The sequence below is a fragment of the Camelus bactrianus genome, chromosome 21, assembly GCF_048773025.1.
Source record: "Camelus bactrianus isolate YW-2024 breed Bactrian camel chromosome 21, ASM4877302v1, whole genome shotgun sequence".
In the NCBI taxonomy this organism is placed as follows: Eukaryota; Metazoa; Chordata; class Mammalia; order Artiodactyla; family Camelidae; genus Camelus; species Camelus bactrianus.
This window is the reverse complement of record NC_133559.1, coordinates 28,208,871-28,226,015: the sequence shown is the minus strand read 5'-3', so window position 1 is coordinate 28,226,015 and position 17,145 is coordinate 28,208,871. Positions and strand designations below refer to the sequence as shown.

The following is a 17,145-nucleotide window of genomic DNA, read 5'->3' as shown; positions in this document are numbered from 1 at the left end:
CAACGCCTGGCATGCTACAGGCGCACAGTAACGCAGAAAAGGGCTTGTCCAAATTTAGAAAAGAAGCTGAATTCAGAGAGTAAGAAATAAAAAATAAAATTTTACAGCCATTTAAAAATCAAACAAATCACTTAAAATAACATTTTTAATTCTCAAAGTTTAAAAAACTGTTAATTTTAAAGTCAGTGTTTTAAAATAGTTTTCTAAATCTAAAGACCACCCTTTTTCTGCTGACTTTCAGTCCCATAAGATAAAAGTACAGAAGACTAATCCATCTAATTGCAAGGACATTAAATATGTGTATAAAGTAGAACGTATATACTTTTACATGATGTTATTGGCACATTTGTTCACTAATTAAACAGAGAATATCATAAGCAGATGCTAATTTCTAATATTTACTTTCATAAATACTAAGTATTACATATTTCATAGCTAGCTGTTCAATCAGTGCTTAAAGACCACAATTTTTCCTGAAGAGTCCTTTCTAAGGAAATAAAGCAGTGCATTAAGATACGTGCTCACTCACCAGAATGACCAAAAATCAAAGTTCAAACTTTTTGCTTAAAATAATGCACATCCAAAACACATACTTTAAATGGCTTTTTAAAAACTATTTTAAAACACCTGGTAATGGAATGGATTTATAAAATGCTTGGAATTTTAACATCTTATAGTTTCTGGCATGTCGAGAGAATCATTTATGCTTAGTGTATCTTAAAACATTAAGTTGACAGGCTCTTTTTTACATGTTTAAAAAAATAATTCATATTCTAAACACAGTTTAAAAATTGAGAAATAATTTTATAAAGCCATCCTGAGTCACCCTGAATCAGGAGCCACATCTGAAGATGGACCGTCTCACAGAAACGACCCACTTGTTTAATCATGTGTACCTTTGACATCCTGGGCCTCACGAAGGAGGTCCGTAACCTCTCTCTCTGCTTCCTTTAGTCTGTCCTCGAAGGCTTGATCTGTCACCATCTCATCCCCAGTTCCCAGGTTTGCAATGAGATTCTCTAACTCCTGGAGTTTTGCTCGGTGATCAGCGACCTAAACATGATGAAGGAAGAAAAGGGGAAGGTAGGAGGCAGGAACATCCCTGAGGAGCGCAACGGCACCGCCTGCAACAATCACAACCACAGGCACCCTCCGCAGACACAGAGGTCTGCACACTCCTTCTGCGTCTGCTTCCAAACAGATAATGTGGGTAGTTTTTCCTCATAGAGTTCTCTGGCTTCAGAAGAAAAACTCTCAGGCTGATTCCTCTGACTTTAAATTCTACATGCTGCTAATTCTCCAGTCTTGCCCTCTCCCCTGTGTTTGAGATCACCTCCCTGATGTCTCAACTTGGCTCTCTGATAGGTGTTCTCAACTTCACATCCAGAACTACATCTTTGGTTTTTTTTCCCCTCTTAAATGTGTATTCTCTGAGTTTCCATCTCAGTAAGTAATGTCTCCAACCACTTTAACCAAAAACCCAACATCCATCCTTGATTCTTCTCTTTCCCTGTCCTTGCCCCTTCTCATGCCCTGCCTCGCTGAATGCACATATCTATTCAATTCAATCTGCAGCTCCTATTTTGCCTCGCTCCTAACCATCAATCTTCACACAGGAAGAGTGTTCTTCTTCAAATATAAACTGGATTTGCTAGCTTAAAACGCTTCAGTGCACTCTCACTAGATGTGGAATAAAACCTGAAGTCCTTACTCTGGGCAACATGGTACCACATAAGCTGTCTCTTCCAACCTCTCCAGTCTGATCACCAACCCCTCCCTCCTCATTCAGAGGCTCCAGACAGCCTCCAGCTTCGAGGTGTTCACTCTCCATGCTCCCCTGCCTGGAACAGCCCAGCCACCCCTTCTCCCCAGGCTTGCTGCTTCTCGTCCTTAAGACCTCACCTGCAGTGAGTTTCCCTAGAGGCTTTCTAGAACGTAGCTCTGCCCACTTATTCTCTGTTTGTATTCTTTCTAGTACTTATCTCAGCTAGCATTTCTTTAATTTTTATTACTTGTCTCTCAACTGGAACTTGAATCTTTGGGAGCAAGGCCTGTGTCTATCTTGTTCACCGCTTCTTCCCTAGGGCTTAGAGCACCGGGAGCGCCCGCTCAGGGTCTGCTGAAGGAAGGGACGCATGCACTGCTGACAGCTGACCTTATCCTTCACCAGCCGGTAACAAGCAGGGCATTCCTGGCAACCAGGCCAAGACCGGTTGTAGAAATAGTTCTCCTCACACTGGTCACAGCGACTCCCCACAAAGCCTTCTCTGCATTCACATCGACCATCGTCTTTGCACTGGAGGGAGACAGACCCCTCAGGATGGCAGTCACAGGCTGCGGAATAGAGGGAAGAGGGCACATGGTAAGGAAAAGAAGGGAAGAGTGCATTTTCTTTTAACTCAGAGTGATATCACTAAGCCAAGTGCACTATCATTGTAAGTAGACCCTTTTCGAAAAACAGGCTGATTTAGGAGAATTTAAATGGTTAAGTCTGCTTAGCAGAGAAGACAGAGTTTTTTTTAAACAAAAGCGAATTTTAAAGTAAAATGGGCACCCTTTGGAGGGGGTACATTTCATGTGACTGAATAATTACAGAAATTAGTCTATTAAACTCATCAGTGCCCTTCCCATGCACTTCAAAAATTCATCTCTACACCATTTAATTCTTCTCTCACCAAGGAAATAGAAAACCCAAATGCTCATGCTTATTTTGCATTATTTTATAGTTTGTTTACCCACTTTGCTCTCTGAACAGAGTCAATGACTTAGGCTACATTCCACAGGAGAAATGAAGGAATTCAGAAAGCAAAAACCAAACTGTTCCACGGCCTAGTTCCAGGCAAGTGTTTATGCCAAGAAGCAGCAGATGTGGACAAGTAACCGCACCAAAAGGGCCCCAGGGGTGGGAAGCAACTGCAGCCAGTGCATCAACAAACACATCTGCGCAGAATCCCTCTAACTGCTTCATTATCTGCGCTAAGAATGGGATTGATGTAGAAGCTTCATTAAGGGGAAGGCTCAGTCATCAAGGGGTAATCATTTGGAAAAATAAAAGACTAGAAAAAAGAAAGAATCAGGAACACCATAAAATAAGACATAAACAGGGTAGTTGCAAAGAAACTGGAGAGGCTTTGAGCCCTCTGAGTTTTAGAAACAGCCACTATTCCTTGCGTGAAGCGTCTATGATGATTTAGGTACTGCCCTGACTGGGAGCCGGGCGGCCTGACCGAGACTGCTCAAGCCCTCCCTGGACTCACAGCTCTAGCTGGAGCTAGAGGAGACCTAGTTAGGGTTCCACGCCACCCACACCCCTTACGTTTGCAGCCTTCCGGTCCAAACCCGAAGTGGTTGCCCTCGCAGAGCTCACAGTGCTGACCGGTGATGCCAGGCTGGCACTCACACTGGCCAGTGCGGATGTCACACTGCCCGTTGGTGGAACCCAGCGCATGGCAGTCACACCTGAAATGAACACATGACATTTCTCAGGTAAGAAAAATAGACTTGAAGCAATCCTTCCTATTTTTTCCCCCTTGCAGCACAGGACTGATGTAATTCGTTTTAGAAAACAAAACGTTAAGGGCTATTAAGACAGCTGTTAAGGGTTATTAAGCCCCTGAGGTTCAAGTAATTTTGATGAGTTCTATTCAGAACTTCTTTTTCTAACCTAACCCACACAAATACCGTTATTCCAGTACTAAAACCACGACCAGTGGCTCTCCAATCTGGCCCCCTATGGGTACTGAACGGGAGCTTTGAAAACATGAATTTCCAGACAGCTGCCACCCTAGAAGGCCTCATTCCAAGCATCTCAGAAAGGACCTTGCAATTTGCATTTTTAAAAAATCTTGCTCAGGTGACTCTGACGCAGCTGGTGCCACTGCATTCCCCTCTTTCCTCCCACTCCTTAATTACAACCCTCCAGTATATTGACTCTAAGGGCGCCTTGCCTATTTTAAGCACTCAAATAATTCCTGAACAAAGTCAAGCCAACTATGAAATGTAACTCGCAAAACTTCGTCTCTGACAACAAAAAAGCAAAGATTGCTTTGCACCAAAGGCACTCCGAAGTAGCCTCACCTCTCGCAGCCCCGCCCGCTCTGCAGGTTGTAGAATCCAGGGTCACAAGCCCCGCAGTCCCGGCCGGTCACGTGCGGCAGACACTCGCACTGCCCAGTCACAGGGTTACAGCTGCTCTGCTGCTTCGCGGTCCCGTAGGGGTTGCAGTCGCAGGCTGAGGCAGCAAGACAGGGATGGCGAAAAGATGCATGTCACCCGAGAGAAACAGTCAGGAACAGATGACACGAACAGATTCTTTAGACTTGCACTGTCCAATACGGTGACCACTGGCCACCGGTGGCTACTGAGCACCTGAAACGTGGCCGGTCTGAACTGAGATGTGCCGTAAATGTGAAACACGTGCTGGACTTTGAAGACTTGGTGGGGGAATAGAAGAACATAAACCTCAACAATTTTTTTACTGATTACTTGTTGAGATGATAATGTTGGCTATATTAGGTTAAATAAAACATAGTATTAAAATTGATTTTGCCCATTTCTCTGTATTTTACCGTGTGTACTAGAAAAATTTAAGTTACGTAAGTGGTTTGCACTGTAGTGCCACCGAACAGCACTGCGTTAGACCCGACTACAGTAGACCTGGAAAGAGGCTGTGCGATGGGTTCTCAGGATGAGCGAGAGTAACTGTGACAGAAGCGGGCCGATGGCTGAGTACCTTTGCATTTGTCTGCTGGACTGGGAGCCAGGGGGTTTCCAAAGAACCCGTCTTTGCACCGGTCACAATAGAAGCCGGCGGTGTTGTAGATGCACTTGAGGCACTCGCCCGTCAGGCGATTGCAATTGCCGACCGCGTTGGGGTCGATGTTGTCGTTGCACTGGCACAGGCGGCAGAGCCTCACGGGGCCGTCCCTACCCAGAGGGTCTCCGAAGTAGCCGTCGTCGCAGAGCTCACATCTCTTACCTGAGAACGAGACAATCTGATGTTACGAAAGAGAGGCCTTGGACGTCTCTAGTGCTACTGGTTACAAACAGTCTGGAGCCACCATCAGATGTGGGGCAACCGGGTGCAGTGGATGTGGCACCAGCCCAGAGAGCAGGGGACCGGAGCGGCAGTCCTGGCGCCGGGCCAGACCAACAGGGTGACCCTGGACACCTCTCCATTTCCTTACTGTGAAGACAACGCCTGGCCTGCCTACTTCGCTTTAGTCGTTTTGAGGATTAACTGAAGTCATGCACTAAGAGTGCTTTGTAAATGGGTCTGGCTCGGGGTTTATGAGCCTCACCAGTCCCAAGGGCGGGCACGTTCATCTATGTTTGTTTCTGTTGATAATATTAAGAAGAATGAAAGATGACTTTTTTTTAGTTTACTCATTTATTTCTGTTTGGAGGAGGTACTGGGGATTGAACCCAGGACCTCTTGTGTGCTGAGCATTCGCTCTACCACTTGAGTTATAACCCCCCACCCCCAAAGGATGACTCTTGATATAACAAATTTCTTACACAACAGGGAGAACAGCATCATTCTCCAAGAAAATAAAAGGCAGGTGCTAATCCTCATTTGAGCAGTGTCCGCTAGCACACAGAGGAACCTGGCGAGCACCACCTGCCGCTCGCTTCTGTCACAGCTAAGGGAACAGACAGGCTGAGAAACGTGCCCACAACCAAACAGCTCATAGTAAAAGGGACAGAGCTGGAACTCAGGCACTCTCCACTGTACTAAACTCACTGCTCCTCCTTTTTCCACTTTCCCACCATTATTAGCTCAAGTTCTTGGTATCTCCGTAGCCACCTGGGCCTGAATTAGCCTAAACTTTTTGTAGAAACAGAGGTTTGCTCGTGTGTTCACCCCACAGACACCAGCTGAGCCTCTGCAGTGCACAGGCGCTGCGCCGGGCTGTCGGGATGATGCAGTGAACAGGGTGGACAGGCTCTCTGCTCTCACCAAGCTCATGCTGTGGCTGGGGGAGACCAACAAGATCACTACAGATGGGGACACACGTCAAGAAGTTAAACGGGGGGCTGGGTACAGCTCAAGTAGTACAGGGCACGCTTAGCATGCACGAGGTCCTGGGTTCAATCCCCAGAACCTCCTCTAAAAATAAATAAATAAATAAACCTAATTACCCACCTCCCCCCGCCCCACCCCAAAAAAAAAGAAACACAAGAGAGCCACGTGACAGACGGACAGGGTTGTGGCTACATTACAGTGGGTGGTTAGAGAAAGCCTCTGTAAGGAGACAACTGGGACAACAACGGAAAGACACAAGAAACAAGCCACTAAATATCCAAGGGAAGAATGTTCCAGAAGGGTAAGGCGACCTTGTGGCAGGAGGAAGAGCCAGCCATGAAGGTCCCAGTAAGGAATGCGGGTCTGAATGAAAGTGCAGTGAGATGTTGTTGAGGGTTTGTGAAGAGAGGAGGTCTGGTTCACATGGGACTGCTCTGGCTGCTGCATGGAGAGCGGGCTGTAGGAGAGCACCGTGAAGCAGGTGGGAGGCGACAGTGGTGTAGGCCAGGGAGGTGGCAGTGAGAGAATCAGTGAACAACGGCTGAATGCTCCTGGGAGACGAAGGAGAGGAGGATCAAGGACAAGCCTAGGACTTCAGCCCGAGAAGCTACGGGGATGGCAGTGCTTTTTACTGAGATGAGCAAGACCGGGGAAAGAGCAGGGTTAGGGCTGGAGAAAAATCAAAGCTCCGGCTTGGATTGGCTTAAATGTGGGATTCCTTTCAGCCATCTGAATCCAGATCACGACAGAAAATACTTGGCACATTCAAATTTGCAAGACTTGAGGGCAGTTAACAAAGACACCATCTACAGAAGGAAGGGGAGGTGCGGGGGAGCCACAAGGAGAGTGCAGCACCGGGGGTGGTGACTGCAGGGCCCCGTCACCTCGGCCGCAGGGGGTAGGTGAACAGAAAAGTTACCAGAACTTAAGAGTTTCTATCTCTAACAGAGGACTGTCTGGAGAAGGCCACCTGCCAGGAGCTGAGAACTTTAAGTTCACCAAACCACGGGGACCCTACAGAGAGGGGGCCTTGGAATACATTCTCTGCCCTCAGCACCCTGCCTCCCTCTCTGATCTCCATGTGCTCCCATCGCCTGCACTCAAACGGAGGCTGCCACTTGATGGAGCACGTGTGGGTCTCATCAGGGTGGAGAAAGATGAAGAACGGATATGGAGGGGCAGACGGAAGGCTTCCAGCCCACCACCCAGGCGGGGCTGCCAAGTAGGCAGCCAGAGCTCAAGAGAGCGAGGTCAGGGCTAACGACAGATTTTGCAGTTGCAGGCACAGAAGGGTTTTTGAAGCCTAAAGGTAAGATTTGCTCACCTAAGGAGAGAATATAAATGACATGAGAGCCCTCAGGTGAGAAACGGAAGTGATCAAAGGAGACCCAAGAGGAGAGAAGAGAGGCAGAAGGAACCGAGGAGAGGAAAATGTCACAAAAACGATGAGCAAAGTGAGCAGTCAGTCAACAGCGCCCAGCGCTGCTGAGCGACCAGGTCAGACGAGCACTGAAACCCGACCACCGCGTTTGGCCAGCAGGGCCCACTGACGCGGCAGCAGGAAGCGTGGCCGGGGGCGGTGCAGGAGGCAAAGGCACAGGACGCTGAGGGAGGCAGGGCGCTAGCGGCACTGCTTGCCTCTGACGTAAACAGGTTCCAGACTCACCCATGATCCTTCTCCAGATTAGAATTAAGACAGCATTTCAGTTCTCCTTTTTCTTCAGATAATTTAGCTAGTCTAGATATGATCCACATTTAAAATGTCTTAAAACCTATTTTAAATAAAACTTAATAAAAAATCCGCTGGAAAACCTAAAACAGAGCTACATGGTTGCCCGTGAGAAGCTGTCATTGCAAAGGACCCTCCACAAGTGCAGCTGGTCTACCCCTTTGTCGTAGGGTCTCGGATGTAGATACAAGTCCTACTTACATGACCTCGAGTAAGTTACAGACTTCTTTTAGCCTTGGTTTCCCTTATTACCCCTCCAGCACTGGGAGAGGCATCTTTCTTCCCCTTTAGCATCTTGTGTGCATTCCTGTATCTAAACTAACCACACTGTATTGAAATGACCTGTGCCTTCCTCCCCACCTTCAGACCCTGAAGACTAGGGACCATCCTTCATTCATCTTCATATGCCCAAAGCCATGCACTCAAAACACTTTGTTGAAAATAGATTATTCCTAATTTATCTCAAAAGACTGTTTTCAGTATTAACTTAGAAGCATAAGCATACCATGCGTGAAGGTCTCAGTGACTATCAGCAGTTACTCACAGTCTTCAATAGCTGTCTACATGAGAAACATCTTACTTTGTATCTGCGATCTCTACTCATTTATTCAACAGATATTTACAAACACATGTGCCAAACATTATTCTGAGACAAAAGTCCCTGCTCTCCTGGAGCTTAAGCTGCAGGTGGAGGAGTGGAGGGGGAGACAGGCAATGCAGAAATACATAAACATGGAAATAACAAGTTGTTGAAAACTTCTGTGAAAAAAAGTCCAGCAGCGTATAGGAACGTAAGAAGCGATGGCATAATTTCTCACAGGGTCTGTGGGTCTGTGCTGTTTCCATGCAGACCTCTATGTTCTAATTAACGTCCTCAAGCACTGCTATGGGTCATTCCCTTCAAACCAGGTGATAACTAACAACCCACACAGGTGACCGTTGAACGAAGCAGGCGTTGACTGCTAGTCAAAAATCCATATGCAACTTGCAGCTGGCCAGCTCCCCCTACCTGCAGCTCCTCTGCACCCATGGGTTTGACCAACCAGGGATCACAACACTGTAGTACTTACTACTGAAAAAACCCGTGTGTAAGCGAACCCACGCAGTTCAGACCTGAGCAGTTCAAGCCTGTGCTGCTCAAGGATCAACTGTGTGTTTCACAAGTCTTGTCTGAGAAGCATCTGATTCGTGCCTGTCTATGGCGTTTTCTGAGATCTCCCACAGGACACGCTCTCCCTCCACGAAGCACCCCCAGAAGTGTCACTTCACCACTTGCCCTGTTTAGTACAGACAGGAGAATGACTCTGAGATGCTGAGGTGTCTCAGTTCCCTGTCCAGTGAGACACAGAATGAGTACAGGGCTCGCTCATCAAAATGTTCTATTAAGCACTTCCGAGAGCAGACGCTGCCCATGGGACGCCTACTGCGCACTGTGGTAGCAGAGCAAAGGGCCCTGAGAACCTGGGGCAGGAGGGCAGGGCAGGGCGCTCACTGAGAAAACCACCCCAGGAGAGGGACGTTTCAACCCAACCGCACAGAAGAGACCAGAGTTGGCTAAGAAAAGCGAGGTCTGGGTAGGAAAGAATCAGGTCAGCACTCCGGGGAAAGGACAGCACGTGGCCGGCCAGAGTCAGGCACGCTGGAGGGACTACAAGACGCCCAGGAGGGCTGGGGGAGAGTGACAAGTGCAGGAGTGGGTGGTGGGGAACAGGCTGGAAAACTGTCTGTAACAGACCCTGTTGGGCTGCTGTTTTAAAAAAAAAAAAAAAAAAAAAAGCACAAACTAGTCAAAAATATGAAATTTTACACTAATTTCTACTCATTTCCTCAACCATCTTCAGCAAATGACTGGATTTCTCTGTGTGGCACTGCCCTTATGCCCGGCGTGGGGGGCCGGGGAGAAGTGGAAGGAAGATGGAGAGTCTTCATGTTTCCCAATGATTAAAGAATGTTTTGACGAGACACAGGAGATAGATTATTAGCTCCGTGTTTTGTTTTTTTTTTTTCACTTATGTTCATGTTTTGCAGCATTATCTTGTGACCAAAGAGCTGGTAATAGAGTCAAGGCTGTATCCGAAGCCTGGCCAGAACCTCCCCACGATGCGGAGGCTTACGTCACTGGGAGACGAGGCTCACCAGTGAGCCTCCGTCTCCTGTCAATCAGCACAGGCAGTTCCTTGAGTAGCTAGGAAAGGTCTAGTTTCATGTTCTTATCAAAAAGAAAGAAACTCGGAGAATGGGAACAGAGGTCTATCCAAAGCTATAAAAATATTTCTTCCCAACTAAAGGTGATAGGCTCTGATACACTGAAAGGACAATTTAGAGAAAGAATTTAAAGAATTGTAAAACTGCCACTTTACTTAAGAATCCCAGGGCAGCCTCACAATCTAAAAATCGAGTTTTGATTCTCATCTTATAATGGAGAAGATACTGCAATGACCATCATCTCTGGAGCCAAAATGCCTGGGCCGGAATTCCAGCTCCTCCGATGACCAGCCTCGGACCTGTGACTTAGCGTCTCTGTGCTCAGTCTCCTTAGCTGTCACCTGGGGACAACAGAAGAAGCCACTTCGGAGGGTTGTGAGGACTGACGAGGCAGTAGAGGTTAAAGTGCTTCGAGAAGCACCTGGCCACAAGCGTGTTAGCCATCATTATTAGTGTCTGATACGCATTTTATGAATCCATAATAAACCTGTTTCCTACAAAACTTCTGCCTACTAGGAAAACCAATCACTGAACCAAGCAAGAAAATCCAAAAAGCTCCAAAGCCCTCCCCGCAAGGTGCCTCTGCGAGGAGAGCAGGCGTACCGGTGGTGCCCGTGGGGCAGCTGGTGCACACCACCTCCTGTGTCTTCGGGACGACGGCACAGCTGGAGCCCCCGGGACACGGGCAGGGCTGGCAGTCCGAGGAGGTGCCCAGGGTGGAGTCCCCGTAGTAGCCGTCACCGCACCTCTCACAGTGCGGCCCGGCTGTGTTGTCTCTGCAGCTGCAGACACCTGTTTGGAGAGCGGGTGTGAGGAAACAGGCAAGGGCGTGAGCAAGTAACAACGAGCATTTCCTGCCGCTAAGGAGAACGTAGGTCTGGCAGCCCCCAAAGATCACCTCCTCACCTGTCTCGGGGTCACAGGTCGCACTGTGTCCATTGCAGGTACAAAGCACGCACGGACTGTATGGCCCGAGGCTCGGAGTTTCTCTTCTGTAACCCGAGAGGCACGTCTCACAAAACTGCCCTCCGTAGCCCACGGGACAGGTGCAGGACTCCACCCAAGTTGCAGGGACCCCAGGCCCAGGGCGAGCGCTGGCCAGGGTGACGTCATCCAAATACCCAGCACCTGTGTATGGCGTGGAAAAGAGGACACTGAACTGGCTTCCGTCTTCCAAAAGCTCACGAAAAGTCAGTAATGCTAAAGAGTGTCAGAGCCAGTCAGCCATTAGCTTAATTCATTTACTGAAGGAGACAACCAGAAACTGCATTTAGAACAATCAGGTGGTACTCGGTGCCAAGCATGTGGAATGGCGGCCCAGTACATCTGTATTTTTTATGCACATGCACACGCATGTACACACACAGAGATGTGTTGGATTTTACAGCTCTCTCAGTCACCAATGTGGAAAATGAAAAGCATAAGGCAACAATCTGGGGCAGAAAAAGACAAAAGAGGAATGTGGGAACAAGAAGGGTTCAGGGCTGTAGCCATGAAGCCATGTTTTTGTTCTCTTTGCCACAAAGCAGGTACTGACTGCAGAGTTCAGGGTAAGAAAGCAGGAGAAGCACCAGTCAACTGGAACCACTCAGTTATATTCTTGGCTCTACATAAAACCACAAAAGTACGTAACCAAGTTCTGATAACCAGGGCTACTTTGGCAAATACATAATTACTACAACGCCATTATGCCGTGTATCACAATGCTTTCCCGTTTCCAGAAGAGAGTAAAATAGAGAAAGCCATATACTGGCTTAGCCCAGCGGTTCCTCCAGCCTGACAGGGCACGTGACAGGCTCGGCAGCAGCGCCCCATGCAGGCGGCAGGTTTGACGGTATCACCACAGGTCCCCTTCATTTCCCTCCCACCCCTGCCTCTTGCAGCCTTACCTTTAAGTGTATTTCCCCACATTATGAAATATCACTTGTTAATTATGTAATTCTTAGAAATTGACAACCTGAGGCCGAAGGACATCTCTTTCATGACTACCCCAAACTTAGTTAACTTTTAATATATTCATGGGCTTTTTTCAGCCATTAGATCATGAGATAACTCTCCACTGGTTAATGTACTTTCAACTCTAAACATTATGTCTCTATGCCCTAAAGGTAGTCTTCAGTCTTGTGCCTACTCCCGAATTACAGTCCATCTCTTTTCCTTCCCTTCAGCCAAACTTCTTAAAAGAAAAACCTTTATTTTACATCTTCACCTTCAAACTTATCAAAACACTGCAATCTAACTTCAGTTTCAATACTTTTTTTTCAGTCATATTTTCAAGTTTAAAAATTATTGCCCTTACACTGACAACCTTCAATTCCAGACCTCCAGTCCTGACATCTTCTTAAGCCCCATCCATACTTCTAACTATTTATAAGACATTTTCATCTGGACATCCATGTAGGCATCTCAAAAAACAACACATCCAAGCTGCGATGCCATTTCCAATGTCACACCACCATCCTGACTCCTCTCCCCCAGAGAGCTGCACCTTTCTACAGAAAAAGGTCTTCATTAGAAAAAATTTATAGGAGAAAGAAATCTTTAAAGGCACATTTAAAAATAACTTTGTTTATCTAAAATTATAACAAATGTTCATTCAGTAATTTTTAATTTTTCATAATGGAGACAATTTAGTTGAAAGGGCTTGGTAATTTACAGAGCAAGGAACAAAAAAATGAGAGCCAGCAGAATTCTATTTGGGAGTCTTAGAAGAATCAATTTATATATCATGCAACCTCAATAGGGCTTATTCACTACAAAACAACACTATTTATTAATTTTGGCTCATTTTCTCCAGGTCCTTAAAAGTAGTTTAAAAATGCCTTATTTTTTATACACAATTCACATATAATGAAGACATTTATACCACTTCTTCAGGATCAGTGTTACAGTATTAGGACTTCAGAGGTACTTAACTTCCTCCTACTTAACCATCTTCCTAAACGATTCTCCTAAATCATATCACAACTTACTTCTCTCATTGTACGTCCCACGGATCTTGACGGAGGTCAAATTGTTCAGGAGTTTCTGAAACTCGAAAGGGGTAAGAGTAGGCCTCCAAGGGTAATCTGCCGCTTCGTGGAGCCTGGAGAGGAGGGAGTGGCCACGTTAATCTCTGTGAGGACAATTCTGAGAAGTGAGAAAGCACGTCTCACTCGTTTCTGCCACCAGCGCCTTGCTCTGCCAATCTAACCAGGTCAGCAATGCGTCTGTTGTTTTCACAGTACAACTGGAAAGGGCAGACTGCCTTTCACAAAGTCACCTTGGGAACCCAGAAGTTTTTCTTCAATATACACCTTGAGGCCTGATGAGCTTGGATAAAGAAACCACTTTATAAAGATAAAGAAAACTCTGGTCAAGTCAGATTTTACAAACAAAAAACTGTCCTACCTGAAGACGTATTTCACGGCGGTCTCACTCGGATACGAATTGCCCTGAGCGATCAGGGGCACAGACACTCTCAGGCCAGCTCCCTCAAGCACAAGGTCTTCTGCAGAGAGGCGAGTGTCTCGCCTGTCCACGCGAAAGGAGAAGGAGAGGTTCTGACCATAACTCAACACCTGCTTGCCCAAGAACTTCGCTGCAAGGCAGACAAACGGGGAGTGGGAACGTGAGACTGAAACAGACAGGCGCACACCCCAGGCCAGCGCCCGCCCTAGCCGTACTTACCAGGAGCAATGAAGTACCTAGGAAAGTAGCTGTCTGAGATGACAGCGATGTCCTGCCTCTCTGAGGACCACTCCAGTGATGCTTCAGAGCCATCCCTTTGCTCGGCACGCCACCCATCCTCATCTGCAAGGAGAGGATGAAAACACAGGTGCCATTACTTTATAAACATCCTGAATTCCAGTCCTCTGTGTACCACAAAATATATACAGAAAGTCATCAACAAAGGTTTTTGAATAAATGGAGGCTACAAGAGTATCTATACATGCTGTACCCTTTGAGCTGTATTTTGCTTTATTTTATACATTTATACTCACTATGGTAAATTCTAAAATCATTTATATATGTTTTCATTAAATTAGAAAGCCATACAAGAAAAATCATGTACATTAAAAACCAAAATGTTGACACCTTCCAAAAATCCTCAGAGTTACTGATTTTTTTAAACACTGTAAGTCTAGATGGACAATTCCAGGGGAGAAGGAGAGGTCTACGTTACCAATCTGAAAGGTAGAAGTTATGGCGTAAACACTGTAGCCGACGGCATTTGTGCAGACAGAAGAATGCCCGAAGCAGAAGCAGGGTGTGCAACCCCTAGGATTAGATGATTCCAGATTAAAAAATCCAGGTTTGCATCTGAAAAAGATGAAGACACAATCAGTGCTTTGGGTACCTGAAATATGCTAACAGAGAGAACACAACACAGCTAGAGAAATGCGCTACCTCTCACAATTGAAGCCTTCGACATTGTCTTTGCAAACACATCTTCCCGTTTCAACGTTACACTCATCTGTGCTGCCGGAAGGATTGCAGGCACATGGCCTGTTGGACAGAAAATGGAGAAAAACAGTGAAAGAAGAGGAAAGATAAAGGAAGTCCACTCTTACAGTCAATCTTTTGTTTTGCCTGTTAATAGATTTTTTTTTTAAGGAATACATAACAGCAAAATGAATCCTAAAGTTACTTTTATATTTGGATTTGGTTTCAATCAAGGATACCCATCACATTTAGACATTGAAAACTCCACTTAATCTCTGTACAAACAATCCTGGCTCATCATTTACAGCTAGAAGAAAACTTAAAATTTGGTGACAATTATTATGGGGGAAAATGTTCATACTGCTGCAAGTAAGCCTCAAGATCCATTAAGAATCAGCTCCATTTGGAGTCTGCCCCCTTCCTCTGGTTTTGAACAATCTTACCTGCACCCGGCCTCGGTGAGAGAGTGGTACCCAGGCTGGCAACGGTCACACTTGTCACCCATCACTCCTGGCTTACAGCTGCATCGGCCGTAGCTATCACACTGTGTGCTGAGAGATCCTGGGATTTAAAGAGCTCCTTGTCAACCAGGTATGTAAATAAAATTAATGCCTCAAAGAAAGAAAACTGGTAACTAAAAGCAATACTTGAAAACCAGTATGTAGACTGGTTTTCAATATCTAGATGGTTACCAAGAGAATAAAGATCAAATTTTAAATCATAGCTCTCTCAAAATCATACCCCCCCTTTTTTTTAATTGAAGTATAGTTGATTTAAAATGTTGTGTTACTATATGGTGTACAGCAGAGTGATTCAGTTATACACACATATTCTTTTTCATATTCTTTTTCATTATAGGTATTACAAGATACTGAATATAGTTCCCTGTGCTACACGGTAGGACTCTGGTGTTTATCTATTTTATATATAGTAGTTAGTATCTGTGAACCCCAAAGTCCTAATTTATCCTCACCCCTTCCCCTTTGGTAACCATAAATTTGTTTTTCTGTCTGTGAGTTTCTGTTTTGTAAATAAGTTCATTTGAATCTTTTTTTTAGATTCCATATATTAGCGATATTATAAAAACCATACCCCTTTAAATCATGACATTTAAACTTTTCAGACATGTACCTTAAGATGAATCTACTCATAATTGTTGAAAAACGCTAACTAACTAACACCCTGTATCCAGTGATAAACTGCACACAAAACCAGTCACTGCTTCGTGGACAAACACAGACTCCTCATGGCCTGTGTGTAGATTTAAGGATATACAGGCATGAATGACAAAAATAAAGTTAAAACTCTTGAAAAAGCAGAATGGACTAAGAGAACTCTGCTTCTCTGAACACCACCAATGGGCTGAAAAAAGTTCAGCCCTCCAAGGAGGTTAGACTAAACAAAATCAGTAACAAGGAAGAACTCACGAAGCAGCTCACCTTTTACAGCCAAAGTTCAAATGGCCTCTGTGATCTTACTGCTAATTATTTACACAACCATTACTCAGGCCAACCCTTTTATAAACACCAGAAAGTCATCTGAAAGCTTGACTTGGTTAAAGAGAGCGGAGGCAGATCTGAACCATTGACATGTTACTCGATGTGCACTCTTCCGTCCTTAACCTGTGCAAACCCCCAGGAAACAAAGCTCTATTTCCTGAGGGCACAGGGAACGCTTATTTTGTCTTCCCCCCCATCAGGCGGAAGCAGACGCTGCCTGTCACTTACCAACAGGACTACAGTGGCAGGGAGAGCAGGCTTCCCGGCTCCCGAGGCGGAAGAAGTTCTCCCGGCACCTCTCACAGTTGGCTCCGTCTGTGTTATCCTGGCAGTTGGTACAGTGGCCACCGTGGCCAGTGGAACGGTACAGCTCAGGGTCAAAGTAGCACTCTTGCGATCGGCCATTGCAGTCACAGGCTGTTGGCCAAAACATCAAGTTAAATCAGGTCCATGTTCCTATACAAACGGCAGTTTAAAGACACTCAAAGAAAACCGAACCGTAATTTCCCACACCTCTGTGACGGACAGTAAGAATGAGCACCAGATGCTTTCTTCATCAGAAAACAAAACCAGCATGTCTGTCAGCAAAGGGTTTGTACAGCCAGGTTACTGGCCTCCCAAGAAATACTCATCCTTATCAAAAGACAGCACCACCATAAAACATGACGAATTCTTGTACTTAGAAAAGAATCTCCAGGTAGTTGTACGTATACAAGAAAGAGCCAAGTCAGCTTACGATTTTTCTGAATCTTTATCCCTCATTCCGATGCCAAGTCCAAGCGCAAGGGGCCAATTTATACGCAGGCTTCAATTTATCTTAACTTTTCAGGGCTCAGACAATTCAAATGCATTAGATATGAACTCCTGGCCCAGACTGGGGTAATCTGAGACACGTGGGTTAAAATTAGTGCCTCTGTGGACGGAAGCAGAACTGAAGGGAACTCTCTACCTGCTAGGTACGTCCATCCACCAGGAAGCCACAACGCCAAATGCGTCACCTGCTAAGTGACTCTATTCCCTACAGGGCACAAGCGTATTTCAAGAACAAGTACCTGTGGTCACTAAATTTCTTTATTATGTTTACATTAAGATGATTTTCTTCAAATTACTGATTCTGCCCCCAAGTACAGGCAGTATCTTGAGCACTAAATAAAAATAAAATTTTATTTGATTTCAGACAGAGCAGGAAGTTGCTGCTTTTTAAAAAAATGTTTGAATATACGTATTTTTCCCCTTCCTTCGTTTACAATCAATTCTTTCGT

The 17,145-nt window shown here is 45.7% G+C and overlaps 1 protein-coding gene across 1 annotated transcript in view; it reads right to left on the bottom strand.

Moving 5' to 3' along the window:
- Positions 1-17,145, bottom strand: part of LAMC1 (laminin subunit gamma 1) — a 119,035-nt gene that overhangs the window by 16,828 nt on the left and 85,062 nt on the right. The window contains exons 5-18 of the mRNA XM_010954947.3: positions 16,112-16,300; positions 14,828-14,945; positions 14,349-14,447; positions 14,125-14,261; positions 13,629-13,751; positions 13,350-13,539; positions 12,932-13,044; positions 10,866-11,087; positions 10,563-10,751; positions 4,733-4,978; positions 4,078-4,231; positions 3,317-3,459; positions 2,156-2,334; positions 897-1,053 (exon numbers count right to left, since the gene is read on the bottom strand). Coding sequence (XP_010953249.2) covers positions 897-1,053; positions 2,156-2,334; positions 3,317-3,459; positions 4,078-4,231; positions 4,733-4,978; positions 10,563-10,751; positions 10,866-11,087; positions 12,932-13,044; positions 13,350-13,539; positions 13,629-13,751; positions 14,125-14,261; positions 14,349-14,447; positions 14,828-14,945; positions 16,112-16,300 — 2,259 coding nt within the window. The remainder of the gene's footprint in view (positions 1-896; positions 1,054-2,155; positions 2,335-3,316; positions 3,460-4,077; positions 4,232-4,732; positions 4,979-10,562; positions 10,752-10,865; positions 11,088-12,931; positions 13,045-13,349; positions 13,540-13,628; positions 13,752-14,124; positions 14,262-14,348; positions 14,448-14,827; positions 14,946-16,111; positions 16,301-17,145) is intronic.